The sequence below is a fragment of the Pomacea canaliculata genome, linkage group LG8, assembly GCF_003073045.1.
Source record: "Pomacea canaliculata isolate SZHN2017 linkage group LG8, ASM307304v1, whole genome shotgun sequence".
Classification (NCBI taxonomy): domain Eukaryota; kingdom Metazoa; phylum Mollusca; class Gastropoda; order Architaenioglossa; family Ampullariidae; genus Pomacea; species Pomacea canaliculata.
The window spans coordinates 22,317,715-22,333,551 of record NC_037597.1 but is presented as its reverse complement, the minus strand read 5'-3'; the positions used below and the strand labels follow the sequence as shown (position 1 = coordinate 22,333,551).

Sequence of the window (15,837 nt, the reverse complement as noted above, 5' to 3'; positions counted from 1 at the left end):
GCTGACCAGCTTTATAAACTTTTCCTGTTAGGAAAGGGTTCATAAAATTTTGAAAACTGTAATTTTCGCTGCATTATTTTCCTCTATTCTTCCACCCATCTTCAGCATCACTGAAACAGTGACTTATCTGTGAGTTGTATAACATTTGAAATCACCACATTTTCTGCTATAAATTTATTATTGCAATATCACAGTAAAGTTTGTTTTATTTTTGTTATAATTACTAGCGTGGATTACTGAACCATGGTAGCATAAATGGCCGAAGTAAGGGAGTTCCTGGCACCAGAGGTGTGAAGATGCACATGATTAGCTGGATTGATATGCCTGATGATGTTTACTTCGTTGCCACAGAAGCTACAAGGTATATCTGTATAACTAATATACTCGGTTATTTAAGCCATCAAAATGTCTTGGCATACACTCTGCCATATAAGACACAAGTAGATTGGTGTTTAAATCACTCATTAACTCGCCATCATTTATATTAATTTTACTACCTGGATAGTGCATGTTTGTCATCACATTTAGCATTCCTTGCCATCACACATGGCAGTTGATTCCATTAGTCAAGTAATAAGTTGAGACTTGTATAGCATATTGATCTTGTTAAAGGTGTTTACAGAATGTTGTATTATATTAATGGTCTTCATTGCTGTCCTAGTCATACAGATTTTTTTAAATTCTACATGTAAAACAGGATGATATTTGGACACATAAAGAAGCTAAGAGAATTCAGTTTTAAAGACTTATTTAGTATTGCAACCTGACAATAATAGAAATAATGGATGTCTGTATTGAGCCTTGCACTTTCGATTAACAAAATGTTCTCTTCTTGCCCAGAAAATTGCGAAAGCAGCTGCAGGGACCTGATTTCAAGAGGGCAGCACGCAACCCCTGGCGGATCCTAAATGTTAAGTCCATGCTGTCTCTCAGTGCCATTCCGTCTGTGCCACGAGACCGCTCCCCTGCCCCTGCTCAGCCACAAGAGGTGGTGGTTCTAGACTGAGCAAGGCTACAGTGTTTTGAATTTGTTGTGCTGTTAAACTGGTCTAAATGGTGAAACCTTTCAGCAATGTGGCAGAAATGTAAGGGACAAAGGGATATATCATTGCGAAGACAGCTGCAAGTGTTACAGCCAACAAAGTTTTGATGATATCACTGGCATGTTAAATAACATGGAGAAGGAGCTTTTTTTAAACTTGAGGTGTTTCCAGAAATATGAAGTATCATGCATAAAACATATGAGGTGATCAGGCTAAGATGCACGGTTGTAAATTTTGAGATACAACACCAGCAATTTGTTAATTCGATATTTACTATCTCAAAGAGCTGTGAAGTTGCGTTTATGTTACAAAGATGACTGGTATACATTGCACTTGAAGGCTTTATGTATAATTCAGATATCCCAGGAAGAAACTTAGGAGGAGTACTGTTACTGTAGATGTCATGAAAATGAGCACAAGCATGACATGCTATGCCCTTCTATGATTACTAAAGCAAGTAATGGGAGAGTTTATATCATCCCACTTGGCTACTGGATAATTGCTTTGCTGCAAGAGAAGTCGAAGTAAATTGTTTTTGTTCTTAAACACTTCCAGAATTCCAGCGCTGGCTGATTTATAGACATTGCTTTGCATAGATTGAACAGGAGGGGCAGCACTGTTCAAGATTTCAGTTTTCAAGTGAATTTAGTCATGTGTTCGAGACTCTGACCTTATTGTTGCATTTTTCGGATTTTCCTTGCTATACTTATCCTCGTCACACTTAAAAGTTTCTCAGTGTTTCTCTTTATTAGTAATCAGTAGAGAATTGACAGTGTAGGAAATGAACAGTGCCAGTGAAAGGGGCCATATTGGCTAAAGTTTGAGCTGTAAAAAGATCAGAGGAAAATGCAGGCACTTATATTGGATGTAGTGAGCTAACAGTAAAAGAAATGTTGTGATAGGAAATAAGTTTAATGAAGCTTTATTTATGAAAGATTTAAATGCAAGCATTCTTTTCTCCCTTTTAGAACTATAAAGTCCGTTCAGAGTTTCCTGTTTGTGCCAAGTTCTACACAGAAATTATCAGCTGGTGATAGTCATAAAGGCAAGACTTTGAGTTAAAGATAATTCTGGAACTGCAGGCAACGAATTTAAAATTGTGATTAAACAGAGGAAAATAGGGAGAAAAAGTCTGGCGTGGACATTTTCCACCTTTTGTATTTCATATGGTAGCTTATTTCAGTAATGTTTACATGCAGTTGCTGATAGGTTCGTTTTGTAAGACACAGGTGCGCTCAGACACTAATACAATACCTGTGCACATTTTCTCTGCTGCCTCTCTTTATTGTCTCCTATTGTGCTTGAGAGATCATTTGGCTTTTATATAATCAAAATCAAATTTATCTGTAGATAAGATTTTGAAAAACATTATTTGGTTTTAGTTAAGCTCCGTTCACTTGATTTCCTTGTTAGTTCAAGAGGATTTCTAGACAGAGGGTAATGTTGAAACACCAGTGTGATTGGGCATTTCTGAGGTTATTGTTGCAACACGAATTCTTTGCTACCTGACAGACAGTGCAGCATGATTGCAGATTTTCTCATCTGTCCCGGCAGATACTATTTTGTGTGTATGGCAGCTGTCTTATCTATTAAATACAAAATGTTTTGCAGACTTTGAAAATTTGAAGATATTTTGCATAGTACTTGAACAGCAAACTCATTGGTGATGAGTTATGTGTGTTTGGGATGAAGGTGATGTGTCTCTTGCTCTTTACTCCTTGCACAGTACTCCCGCCCCCCAGATTGACATATGATCAGTAGTGCCTGTTACACCATGAATTATTTTGTTCTCACCAAAACCCATCAAGTGAGATTCAGTCTCGATGACATGATGTGGATTTTATTTTATTTTTATTTTATTTTTTTGTGGATGACTTCCAGAAAAAATCCTTTTTTTTTCAGAATAGCAGAGTTAAAGAGACACGCAATAATACGATTAATACAGTTTTTTGTAAACTGGTGGAAAAAAGCAGAGGCTGTTGTATGTTTGATGGGATGCGTGCACGCAAGAGAAAGAGGATTATTAAGGGTGGCAGCATACTGTATGCTTGTGAAAATTAGTGTGTCTTGTGAGAAAGGAGATGTGAACAGCGTGGTGACTACTTGCCTGTTAGATTCTCTGCTAAATGATACTCTTCAGGAATTTTCATTTCCTTTTTTTTTTTCAGAATAAAAGTTTTCAGTGGTCAATTAAGCATTGTTTAAATTGTTTTTATTTAATATTTTTTTTAATTGGCAAAAGTTTTAAGTGTGACTGTTAGCAATATCTTATTCTTGATAATCCACTGAAGAAGGTGTGAAGTAATAGTAGACAAATCTAATAACAGAATTGTTATGGAACGGTTCTTTAGAAGCTGTGAATACTTGCGTCTCGGCAACAACCATGTGTCAGAAACAATTGTAGAGGAAATTGTATTCTGTTGAAAGGCTAATAGAGATGTGAGAAACATCGTAATTGTGGAGCTTTAAGATCATCAGGTAACCAATCATATTTTCTGTTTTGGAGACCACCACAACAGTGAAATGGGCAGAAGGCTTTAGGAGCAGAGCTGACAGCTTAAATTTTCCTGCATGTGGTAAATATGCACGATGCTGTATGTTTCACTTCAGTTTTACATTAAACCGATCAGGATAGTTTTCTGTTGTATATTAATTAGCATTTTTTTGAAATCAGGCCTTGAAATTTAGTATGTGAAGTTATTTTATATTTAATTTTTAAATGTTCTCTAGTGAGTCCCAGAAAACGGTCATTGTGAGAGCCATCGGTTACCTCCCTTGACATGTGACCCCTGTCGTCAACTTGGCCCCACCCCACTCTTGTTTGTTCACCGGGTAACAGCAGGCATTTATTCAAGCCATTGCCATGTTAAGAGGTGTTACTGACAGCACAACGCGTTGGGTTGCTTGCAATATTGCCATGTTTACAGCAGTCACAATATATATTTTTTTGAAGGCAGCTTTCTTTGCTGTTCTGCCTTTTGGGATTTTGTAAGTTTAAAAAAATGTAGATGTTAAAGAATATATATTTTTGATGGACAATTCTTTCCAGAGGGTGTCAAATTGGGCATGCGTGGGAGATATAGGAAGTGAGAAATGAGATGTGAAAATAAATTAAGCTTTGAAGCCGTAGTGTGATCACATTTGATCATGCTTGCTAGCATGAGCAGGGTTAGGGTACCTACAAGGTACCTATACCACAGTGAGGCTTATATGTAAACATGCCAAAGATGTACTCAGCTTCTAAAATGAAGACAATTAGATCACTTAGTTTAATGTCTTGATGTAATTACCTGAAAAGGCAAAATCTTGGGGCATACCTTCATAGTCTGTCAGGTGAAAGCCTTGATAAGCATACTACTTAAATGACCATGCCAGACTTGGCTGCATAATACGCTTTTTGTCAAGTTCCAGCTGGTGTCTCTCTTTGTCCATCTCAACACCATAGGTCTCTCTTCTCCCCCCCCCCCCCCACACAAAAAAAAGAATCATTAGCATAAAGTGCATAGAGCACCATGGCTTAAAAGTGTTGAACAGGGTTGCAGTTTTACTGGCATGCTCACTTCGCAAAATGAACTAGTTTTCACTTGTGGTTCACAAGTTCAGATAGAAAATGGTGGATGATTAATGATGTGGCAAATTTTTTTTTTTTTGTGAGTCTTCGTGTCACTCGGACAAAGCAGACCATTTAGGATTGGCTCATTTTTTGGCAATATTGCAGTACTGAATCTGCCCGGCTGACAAGTTTCTAAATTCATGAAATTTTATTAAATTCCCACCCTGCCTGTTTAGTTGGAGATGATCAAAAAAGAGTATACAGGTGTTGAATTTCTACCTTGCCTGTTTAATTGGAAATGATCTTTAAAGAAGATAGTGTGCAGGTGCATAACATGCTTTTTACATGTAGCCTACAGATAACTTATAGATACACATGGGACTTTGTCATCACTGCCACCCTTTGTACCTCCTTAAAATGTTGTTAATGTATTAATATGTTGAGGGGATAGAGAGTGTGACCCTATATTAGTACTAGTTGCAATGCTTGGATGTGTGCACACTTTATTTCTGAGCAGAAAGCCCTGCATCATCACTCATGCCTGACCAATCAACAGCAACGTAAGAATGTGCGTTGTCTTTCGTCTCATTTTCTACTTGCTGGAAGCCACAGCTAAACTGAGCATCTTTAGAGCTATGTGCATCATGATAATTGCCATGCTTCAGGATGTAGTCACTACACGCTGTTCGTCTGTGAAAGAACGGTGCCGTATGGGGAGTGTAGGTTACACAACCGGTCTACGCAACGTGAGCGAGAAGCAGATACAAGACTGCAGGCACCTGTGCCTTGATCCCCCTTCTCATCACTCCACCCTGCTGTCATCTTCCTGCAGATTCGTTTGATTTAAAACACTTTTCTTTCCAACTTTGTTAATTTCGTATTTGAGTGTACTGGATTGAAACTCCATGGCTGCTGCAAGTATAATGACCATAGCAGTGTTTCCTTCTTGATTATACAGGATTGATTTTGTATATAGACCTTCATGTTACGTTTTTTTTCCATATCATACATTTTTGTGAACACACTAAAAAAGACCTGTTGCTGTTCATACATTGAAACAATTTTCCCTCCTTTCAGAATGTGTACATATTGAACGATCTTTTTGTACTATTTCAGAACTTCACATTTTTTTCACTGATGCATGAACGTTTCATGCACGGCCGCGCGTGCATGCACAAAGTTGAATGTTTGGAGCGCTTGTATCATGTCTTGTTTCCAGGATTGCCATCATAATTAACTCGTGACCATCAGGTTGAATGGATCATCTAATTTATTTGGCAAAGTTCATTTCCTAAATAAAGACTTGCATCATTTTTTTATGAGCTGGTGATCATCTTGCAGCGTGGGGATTGTGGGACGGCGGGAGTTTTTAAAGCAACTGGTTGATGTTCTCGGGGCCTGCATGTGTTAAGGGAGGTTCAGTTCGTATGACTTGTCTCCGATGATGGTTGTGTGTGCGACCCTGTCTCGTGTGTGTGTGTGTGTGCGACCCTGGATCTCTTACGTGTGTGTGCGCGCGTGCGACCCTGGATCTCTTACGTGTGTGTGTGTGTGCGCGTGCGCAAAAGAGTCACACAGTGAAAACATCGCAAATTCTCTGGCTCTGATATTTTATTGTCGTTATACGAGCAAACGTTTCCACTTTTCAATATTTGAAAGGCAGTTTCTACACTTAACGTTTAATACTGCATCGGCGTTTGTATATTTAACAAAGAAACACATCAAACGAAAGTGTGATCTCAGCATTGGTTGAATACGAATCCTCACATCTAGCCGCAAAACTGATGGCGAAGTTGAATGTTATGATGTACTGATATTTTCGTTTGTAAAGACGTCAGGATGTATATTTTCGCATGTGAAAACGAAAGCAGAAAAATACTGCAGATTAAACGTTTATATAAGAAGAGAATTTATCCAGAAGATTGTGACATTTTTGATTCTGTGCCTGCATTTGACATAAAATGTCGCATTTCTGTCGGTGTCCTGGTCATAGAAGGACGAGTTGCAAAGTTACTGGTCCATCAGCTGCTGCAGATACCGGCCATCTCCAACTGTTGGAGCAGGCAACAAACAGCCAGAAGCTCATCTTCCTTTTGCTGCAGAAATATCTGGATAGCTATTGTCCTGCAATGTGTTGCATATTCTAGCAGAAGTTGTGCTCTAGACTTGGCGACGATGTTGGTGTGGTAGATACGTTACTTTACTGGAAGCTTTTTAAGACGACGAACTGCACTTGTTTTCCCGTTGTTTCGTTGTTTGTGTTGGCCGGAATAGTTTAGAGGCTGGAAAGCTAGCAACTCCACCACACAAGCAGAACCAGTAAGCAACCGGTTTAGCATCGCCATTTCCCTAAACAATGTGATCGCTTAGGACTAAAGAGGGAAGCGGAGTGTAACCTCGTGAGAAATGCAATATTCTGTGTCAGTGTGTGCATTGTAAATTAGAAATAGGTAAATGACACGACAGAATGGGAGACTCAAAGGAAACGACGGCAAGACCAAAAGCAACAAAATACTGCTATATATTAAGCTAAATATACAAAATGTTACTAGCTAATACAACAAACATTCCTAGTCACATTAATACTGCAGGGTGGTGACAAAGGTGTGAGCAGAATTCACATTTGAACGTCATCGTAGATGGTGGAAGAAGGTAAATCATTGACATGATCATGAATTGTCAGGTGTGCGAAGATAATTGTCGCTTATCGTGTCTGTCGAAAACGTCAATCAAGTTGGAAACGCACAAAAGTTTTTAAAAATCCCGTGTGAAGATCACAAGTAGAAAGATCACTCATAGTTGTTGGCAAGCCAGACGTCTTCCATGTCTGAGGACAACCTTTAGAGCGAGACTCGCGCCCGACAGACATGGAAGTTGGTGAGATTCAGGACTGGAACGCACTTGTAAAGAAAAGCCCGTACTGTCGGCCCATCTTGGCCACGGTGGGCGGAATCGGGAACTGGAAGATCTTCTCGTACGTCCCGGGTCCAGGAACCTTCTGCATGTACACACGGAAAAAAAACAGTTTGCATGTTTGTCACGTGCTTGGCGAGACAGCGCAAACCATTGTCTTGTAATGTAAATGATTACGTGTACAAAATACAGAGTACTCTGTACATATTTAACGAAACTAATACCAGTGTAACAAAGCTAGAATGTACGTGACGCTGATTACCTGCAGATCGCAGGTGTTCAAGGAGTTTACAGCTTACCTGTAAAAAGTTCTTTAAAAAAAATGTTCCCTCGTACCGTGTAGGAAGTTGAGAAGCGAGGAGTTCTGGACTTGAAAGATGATGATACAGGATGCTGGAAAACTGGGAGTTGTGAGTCGTAGAGACCAGGACCTGGTCCTTCCTTCTATAAACAATAAAGCAAGTAGGCACGAAGCTATTCACAATGTCATTTTGGCAGCGGTGACGCATGCGTAAACAAAGACTTAATTTAAAATATTTATTTATCGCCCTTTGAAGATTTTCACGAAGATCTTTCCACTCGGTAATTCCTTGTCTTTGCACCTGGGGGCAACTCCGATACGTCTGCTTCAGAAAGTAGTGAGGGTTTCAAATGACGTCAACATGTAGTGAGGTAAATTAGTTTTTTAAGTGACGTCAACATATAGTGAGGTAAATTAGTTTCAAGTGACGTCGATCTGGTCGAGCCCGTAACTATGACGTAGCAGTTACCTACCGGCTTGAAGTACAGTGTAGGGAAACGCTTGACTTGAGACTTGAAGGCAGGATGTCTGCACAGAAAGAAAGGCGGAATGAGTGGTGAAAGCTGGAATGTTTTTTAGCTTCGGAACCTCGTTAGCGGTAAGGAGAAACAGAGAGAGAATAAAGACAGCGTACAGCTCAACAATATCACATACGTTTGTACAGAACACGAGAAATGACCAGAAATTATTTTTAAATGATGGGCAGACGGAAGACTAGAAAAAGAAGGTAAGACTTACTTAGAAGGCATTTTATCTGCAGACAATGACAGATATTTGTCCATTTGGTACGCCGTGGGACTCACGTTAATTTCCTGGGGAAAAAAGTGTTTTCCTTTAGATAGTTGGTAAAAAAAAAACAAACAAACAAACAAACAAAAAAAAAAAAAAAAAAAGAAACACGGGTCCCTTCATAAACTAGAAATCTCATCTATGATTTGAAATTACTTCTTGACCTTTTTCAGACACACCAATAAAAAACAACAACAACAAACAAAACAAAAACAACCAACAAACCAAACAAAAAGCCACAACAACAACAACAGCAGTTAAAGTTATTTTTCTCTTTGCCAAGGTAGATGACTGTCATTTCCTCGTCCCCCCACACCAAAAACAATTAAGAAAAAAGAAAACAATAATTATAAGACGTGTAAATAAGACTGGTCCGTGGTCGAACCTTGTCCTTCTTGCCAAAGTTGAGAACATCGAAGGAGTCTCGAGCAGGTGTTCTGAAGTTGTAGGTGGCTGGGATCGGCTTCTTGTCCAGGCTGCAAATTACATGGCACATGTGGTGTTCTCCTGCATAGTCTGTGTTAATAATATTTGTTTAAAGCACATAGTATGCAAGTAAATAGGCTTCCTTGGCAAACACAGGCGAGTGACTTCGGGCCAAAAGTGAGCACCAAAATTAAAACTGGCTTTGACCCAAAGTAAGCGCAAAGAGATTTTGGCTCATATTTGTCTAGAAAGCTAAAAAAAAATATAATAAAGTCGGGTTATTTTCATGTATTTATCATGACTACGGGGGAAAAAAACATCGCGGTGATATTAGCGAGTGCAAAGAAAAAAGAGCGAGAAATGCTATTTCAAAACTGAAAGTAATAAAACAAATAGGACTTACAAGAAATAATAAAAGCGAGGAATGAACAACGTGCCCCATATGCTCAATACTCTTAAAATGCTCAATATGATCATGATCAGTCTACTTAACTTCAAAACAAATGGTGAGCAGGATTCATCCTTACATGTCTAGGAAGCTCTGAAAGTCGTAGGCTCCTGGTAAAAGTAAGCTGCCCTTGTTGTGAGGCTGAGGGTCGATCTTCCTGCCATCAGATTTGAAGCGGTAGGTGTTGGGTCGCTGACTGATATCGTCCACGAAAGTCGAGGAGTCGTAGCTGCCGGGCCTCGGCGTCTCCTGTGACACGTGAGTGTTCGTTAAATGACATCTGCTCACTCACTCATCCACCCTCTCAAGCAACCAACCACTCACTCACCCACTCACTCACACTCACCCGTATGTATGAGCGCCACCATCCCTCTCGCCCCGAAATGGGAAGCTCGTAGTCTTCACTTAAAGCCTTCCGGTTCTTCAAGACACAAACAAATATATTGAGTATACAAATACAAGCAGAGTAAACACGATTACGCTAGAGAAGACAAGATCATATGGGACGAGATTTTTTTTTTCGGGCGTGGGGGAGTTAGCAATGAAATGTATGGCAACAAAAATATCTTTATTACGAAATGTTTGTTATAAGTCAGATAAAAGTCTTGTCCACGTCTGCAACGCCCCTGATGACTTCACAAAAAGAACATAAAATAAAATGCTCTCAGTGTCTGAGTTTCAAAGATGTTCACACGCTGCACAGTTAGTTAGCAAGAGTTTATATGATAACTACACGTGTAACAACACTGTATTAATTGTGGTAAGGTAATTCGGAAAAAATCTACAGCTCGAAAACCGACGAATTTAAGAACGTCTGGCAGGATTTCTGGAAAGGATTACCACAAGCCTGTGTACCAGGTGGCAAAGATTTACACAGACGCACTTAAGGTGCAGTAAATTGTTTAACATTTTGTGTAACATCCAGCTTATTCAGACCATTGGCTGATAGGCAGGTCTCACGTTTAACCCCTTCTGTGCTAAGGGTGAAGCAGTGGGTAAGTAAACACGTGAGATTTTGCTCACAGCACGTCACCTCGTTCTCGTACTTTCTGATAAATGCGTAGGTGGTGGTAGTGGTGGTGGTGGAAAAGTACAAAATGCCGGAGAAGATATTGTTGAAATAATACTGTTCGTATTTCGTTGGACAATATGCTGTTTTCAGAAGGCTGGATCTAACATTTTCTCATTGTTAAAGAAAGGCTTCTGACATATAAGAGCATTTTTGTTACGAGGTTGATGGAGTGGGTGTTAGTGGATAGGAATTTAGACTTTAGACAAACATTTAATGATGATGCATACTACGGAAAAGCAGCAAACCCTGCAAAGACGTACCACATTCCGAGGAAACAACAACAACAACGACGACGACGACGACGACGACGACGACAACAACAACAACAACAACAACAACAACAACAACAACAACAACACAAAAACAAGCGAGCGCGAGGCGAGATGGGAACCCAAGGTCTCCGATCTTTCAAAATCCGGCCTGTAGACTTGTCAGGAGTTCTAAGAGACTTAAAAACTTCAAACTGGCGTCACTGAGAGCGCGAGTGTAACATAGGAACGCTAACTCTCGTCTAACTCTCGTGAAGTCTCGTGAACTGAACGAGACACGAGACGTCGGGCACTAGACACGTGACTTAGGAACTCTTGGTATTTGTGACTGAGCGGAGGGGCAGCAAGAGAATGAGATTGATAGCAGCTCTTGAGCGGCGTGTGTTCATCGGGGCACCCCGAGACTAAACCTAAAACACGATAGGGCTTCAGCTGCGCCATCTTGTCCGTTTTCATGCGAAGTGACAGCTACTCATGGAAACTCTTTATTCACTCCTCATCCCTGCATGAACGTCAGGTGCAATATTCTTGTCAGCCCTCGCAGCCTCGTGTAAGGTCTGTCGGGTGTTAATAGTGGCACGGTTTTACAGCTATTAAAACTGCTTCAGGTTTACCTGCAAAGTGCCTTTCGCTTTCTGACGAGTTTTTGTTTCTGTTTTGAGTGCTTCAGCGAGAGAGGTAACGGCCAATAGCACTGCAGACATACTAGCAAAATAATTGTGATAAGTCGTCTGAGAGTAATAAACATCAATGTGTTTGTGTGGTGAGTGGAGGAAGTGCAGGTACTGGAATGTGTGTCTTTGATGGGACACTTACAGGCACTTTATAAGCATCTGTGGCATGACAAAAGCAGATCGGCCTTTGAAGTCTGCGCCGAGGACGATAAGATCACCACCGTGATGGGCAATTAACTAACCTGTCGTGTGACTGACATACTTTTCAGTATTACGATTACACGCAGGCACCTCGATCCTTCACACAGCCTTTCAGCAGCAAAAGTGAAATAAAGTTAACATATATAACCCTGAGCAAAAATCTTAAGGTAAAAAACCCAAAACAAAACACAAACAGGAAACATGGATCATAATTTTCCCGACAAAACTCGTTTGCTTCCTCCGGGGATTTTTGTTTTAAATTGATGCTCCATCTGCAAGCACTCTACAAACAGCAGTCGTGCCAGAAAGTCGCTGCTAGACTAATGCCTAACTCTTAGACACTTTACTTTGATGTGCTGCTGCTGCTGCTCCGATGTCTTGTTGCTAAGAAAATGCTTCAATCAATGTAGGGATGCTGCGAGACAAACAGATGTGCTGACTTAACACTTGTTTCATGCCAGACACTTCCTCAGGGAGGACAGACGGATAAGAATCGCATCACAGACGTCAGGTAACATGTCCAAGTGTTGTAATGTTTTTTTAAAAGTACTGTTGTCACTTGACAAAACTTTCCATCGCTCATCCTACAGCTGTTCTTTTCAACCGATGTCTAGGAAGACAAGATGTCCTCACAGAAATAATAAATCTACTGGATTCTCATTAGAAATGTGCTGAATTTAAATGTTTGTATCCTCTCAAAAAAAAAAAAAAAAAAAAAAACAAAAAAAAAACCCCAACGATGTTATTTGACAATAATCAAAAACATACTCTTTTTAGTAAATACTAATTATCATGTTATTGTAACATGAGTGCTTTCACAGCTCATTCACAAAACTATAAGATGTTGTGTTCCATTAAATGTAAGAACTAATGTTGCTATGGCAAAAGTATTACTCAAATTTAGTGCCTTTGCAAAAGTATTGATAATGCTTTGTCCTATTACCGAAGTATTGGTGTTGCTAAAGGGAGTCCCATCACAAAATATGCAGCTCAGAATCGGTTGCTGATCTTCTTTGTTTTGATTTTTTTTTTTGGGGGGGGGGGGGGAGGAGTACAACTCACTAACTCAGTGTGATCCAGACAACACAAAAGCATTGTCTTGCGTCTCGTCTGATTTAACTTTCACTCCTCGGCCACAGGGAATGTTATCATAGTTTTCATGAATAGGGAAAGACTGTTCTTCCCCCGCTCTCTCTCTCTTCTTGTGTGTGTGCTTCTCTCGTATGTCTGTGCACAAGTGCGTTTGTGCATATGTGCGTGTGCCTATAGTGTGAATATCCACCACAGAACAATCCTGTGTAGCGTTGTTCTAACTACTTTAATTCCTCTTCCCCCTTCCTGTCCCGCGTTTGATAAAACTCTTAGTCTCCCCTTCCCACGCAGAGCATCCAATGCACGAAAAGACCAGGGAACAAAACGCCTTCACACGGATTGAGGTACACGCACTTTCTTTTGTTTCCCCAAACGAGGGTGCACATGGTGCACGTGACAGGCGCAGCAGCATCCACACACGTGCGAACAACCCCGATACTCCACGAGCACGCGCCTGTTTTGTCTGCACGAGCGCCAGTCTGGCTAATGATTCAACATGACTCGCACGTGAAAGCACGAGCAGCGAAAGGTACGTTTGCCCTAAAGACTTTGCTTTTGCGAACTGCTGGCCCACTTAATCCCTTTGGTATTCAGTGTATATGCTTTTTTCCCCATAATGGAAGATTAGAAATAAAGTGCTGCTCATTATCGTGTGTGTGTATTCTCCTTAACGGTACAAAAGAGTCGAAATTAAATGCTGTCCAGTTATCATCATCATAGAAAAGCAAAAGAGTGACAGAAACTGCTGCCAAGCTCGGGAACTCTTGATGTCAGAAGTCTCGTGCGCCTCGTGACGGGTCAGTTGAATGGCAGCGCTGAAGAGCCACATGTAGATCCGCGATATGAGTTTTAGGGGCGAGCACTAGTGGCAGGCTCGCGACATAACCGCCAACAACAGTCCAGGAACTAGAACTCTTAAGAGGTTACTGGCTACGACCGTTTAATATTTTCGATTGTGATCGATTAACCCCCCCACCCCACTTGCCATATGTAGACTTGGTGCGCAAGAAGTGGGCTTTGCAAAGTATCCAAAAGAAATGAGAAAGAAAACATATCTCACAGGGTATGTTTACGCATGCCCCACAAAACAAACAAACAAACACGGGGTTTGACAATGCAGCTGTAAGTAAAAAAAATATCCCCCTTCCTCTTCTACCTACATCTCACTGTAAGAAAGTAAGTCATATAAATCCTATTTGGAATTATCAGATATACGTACCTTGTCTTTGAAAGATAAATTTGTCTTTGTACATAAACCATCATGCACGCAAAACGAACGAACCCATTCCCAACATGCACAAACGCACGTGCATGCAAAAAACACACACACACACACACATTTAAAGCACAAGCAAACCTACTTCCACCCATTACTGTTTTGCCTGCTTGGAGGATTTCTTTGTAACCCACTCACAGTCGGTGCACTGATTCTGTATTTTCAGAGCACTCGGCCACCCCACTACATAGGCCACAAACACATCAACAGCGCAGCACTCACCTCCCACGGATGTTTGAAGCCGGTGAAGGGACGGGAGTCAGTCATGGGACGCACATTGTTATCTCCTCGTGATTTCTGTCCGGCCCACGACGGACGTGGAGGCCTAACGGTGTCCGATTCAAAGGTTACAGTCGTCATTGCTCACTGCTGACCTCCAACTGTTTTCATCTTTCGCATATTTCTCAAACCTTTCAGTTCAGTGTTCAACTGCCGTTATAGCTATGCAATAGCGTATTTTGCGTCTTTTCCAGCTCGCACAGTCTGTCAGGCCATTCGATAACGATGTGTTTCTATTTAAATGTCTACTTGCCGTCACCAAAACCTCACGAGCGCTCGCGGGAGGCTCTCAAAGCGTCCTAGGTTACCATGGCCCACGTCACGTGACTTCCGTTCTTGTCTGCGTCGAGCTGGCGCTGGAGCGATTTGCGAATCAATGACAAAATGCAAGATTGCTATAATGAGGCTCACACGTTTTCTCTTTGGTGGAGTGCAGAATAAATAATCAGACCAAGTCTCACGATGGCTACCTTGTGCGTGTGGCGGAGGCTGTTTATCCTACAGGCTTTCATCGCCATGCCGGCCAGTAATCAGCTTCGTGCATGTATGTACACATGTACAGTGGAACCTCGGTTAGCGAACGCCTCGGATAGCGAATTTTTCGGTTAACGAACAAAAATTTCGTTAAAAATTTGTCTCGGATAGCGAACAAAATTTCGGATAACGAACAAAAATTTCGTTAAAAATTTGTCTCGGATAGCGAACAAAATTTCTGATAACGAACAGCCACGTGAACCACACGTGACCGACCAGCATGTCATCATTCGCGCTCGAGACACAGCTACGATCGGTCGTTCCTTATCTATGCGCATCCTTCTTATTTAGTGATTGTTGTGCTTTATTTTAATAAGATAATCTTCAATCATGGCTCCAAAGAAGATTAAGAGCAATTAATAGTAGTGAGGTAATGACAAGGAAGCGGCCAACAGTTGAATTGAAAAAGGAAATGATTTCAAAGTATGAAGGTGGCATGTGTCTGTCGGATATGTGATGTGTTACCGAAGAGTTTTACAAAAAAGGCAGAAGGAACAGACACTGGACAAGTTTTTACCTTCAACTTCAACTACAGAAAAGCGAAGTCACCCCCGATTTTATACTGTCACGTGTGCTCATGGAGGGGGAATCCAAGCAGTAATTCTAACCCTTCCTCCCCACACCTCCATCCACCCACGCCGTTAAAACGGCAAGTTTTCTGATATTTAAATGCTTTCGTTAATGTTTCTATGTTTATTTAACTTCATTTATTTTGTTTCATAACTGTTCTTATTAAACAAATACCTACATAGCCTTTAACTTTCAAATATTAGCGAGTCAACAGGGGCTGGGAACCAATTAAATCGATTTCCTTTATTTCTTATGGAAAAAATTGTTTCGGATAACGAACATTTCGGATAACGAACAACTTTCCAGAACGGATTAAGTTCGTTAACCGAGGTTCCACTGTACTTGTTTTGCTCCGCCGTGCTAGTCATCAGGCAGGTTTTCGACTGGGGCGCATTAT

At 40.8% G+C, this 15,837-nt stretch overlaps 2 protein-coding genes across 3 annotated transcripts in view; one reads left to right on the top strand and one right to left on the bottom strand.

Annotated features, from left to right (window-relative positions):
- LOC112569977 (metastasis-associated protein MTA1-like) overlaps nucleotides 1-5,910 on the top strand; it is a 31,201-nt gene extending 25,291 nt beyond the window's left edge. For both annotated transcript variants that reach the window (XM_025248107.1, XM_025248108.1), the window contains 2 exons: nucleotides 228-361; nucleotides 841-5,910. In XM_025248107.1, coding sequence (XP_025103892.1) covers nucleotides 228-361; nucleotides 841-1,006 — 300 coding nt within the window. In that variant the 3' untranslated portion in view covers nucleotides 1,007-5,910. The remainder of the gene's footprint in view (nucleotides 1-227; nucleotides 362-840) is intronic.
- A 279-nt stretch (nucleotides 5,911-6,189) lies between these two features.
- LOC112569978 (protein STPG4-like) lies at nucleotides 6,190-14,883 on the bottom strand. The gene is made up of 8 exons (XM_025248109.1): nucleotides 14,280-14,883; nucleotides 9,820-9,894; nucleotides 9,553-9,722; nucleotides 8,985-9,075; nucleotides 8,549-8,622; nucleotides 8,284-8,338; nucleotides 7,846-7,953; nucleotides 6,190-7,594 (listed from the first exon to the last, which is right to left on the bottom strand). Exons 1-8 carry the CDS (start codon nucleotides 14,415-14,417, stop codon nucleotides 7,481-7,483), a joined length of 825 nt encoding a protein of 274 aa, XP_025103894.1. The 5' UTR covers nucleotides 14,418-14,883; the 3' UTR covers nucleotides 6,190-7,480.
- Nucleotides 14,884-15,837: the final 954 nt, after the last annotated feature.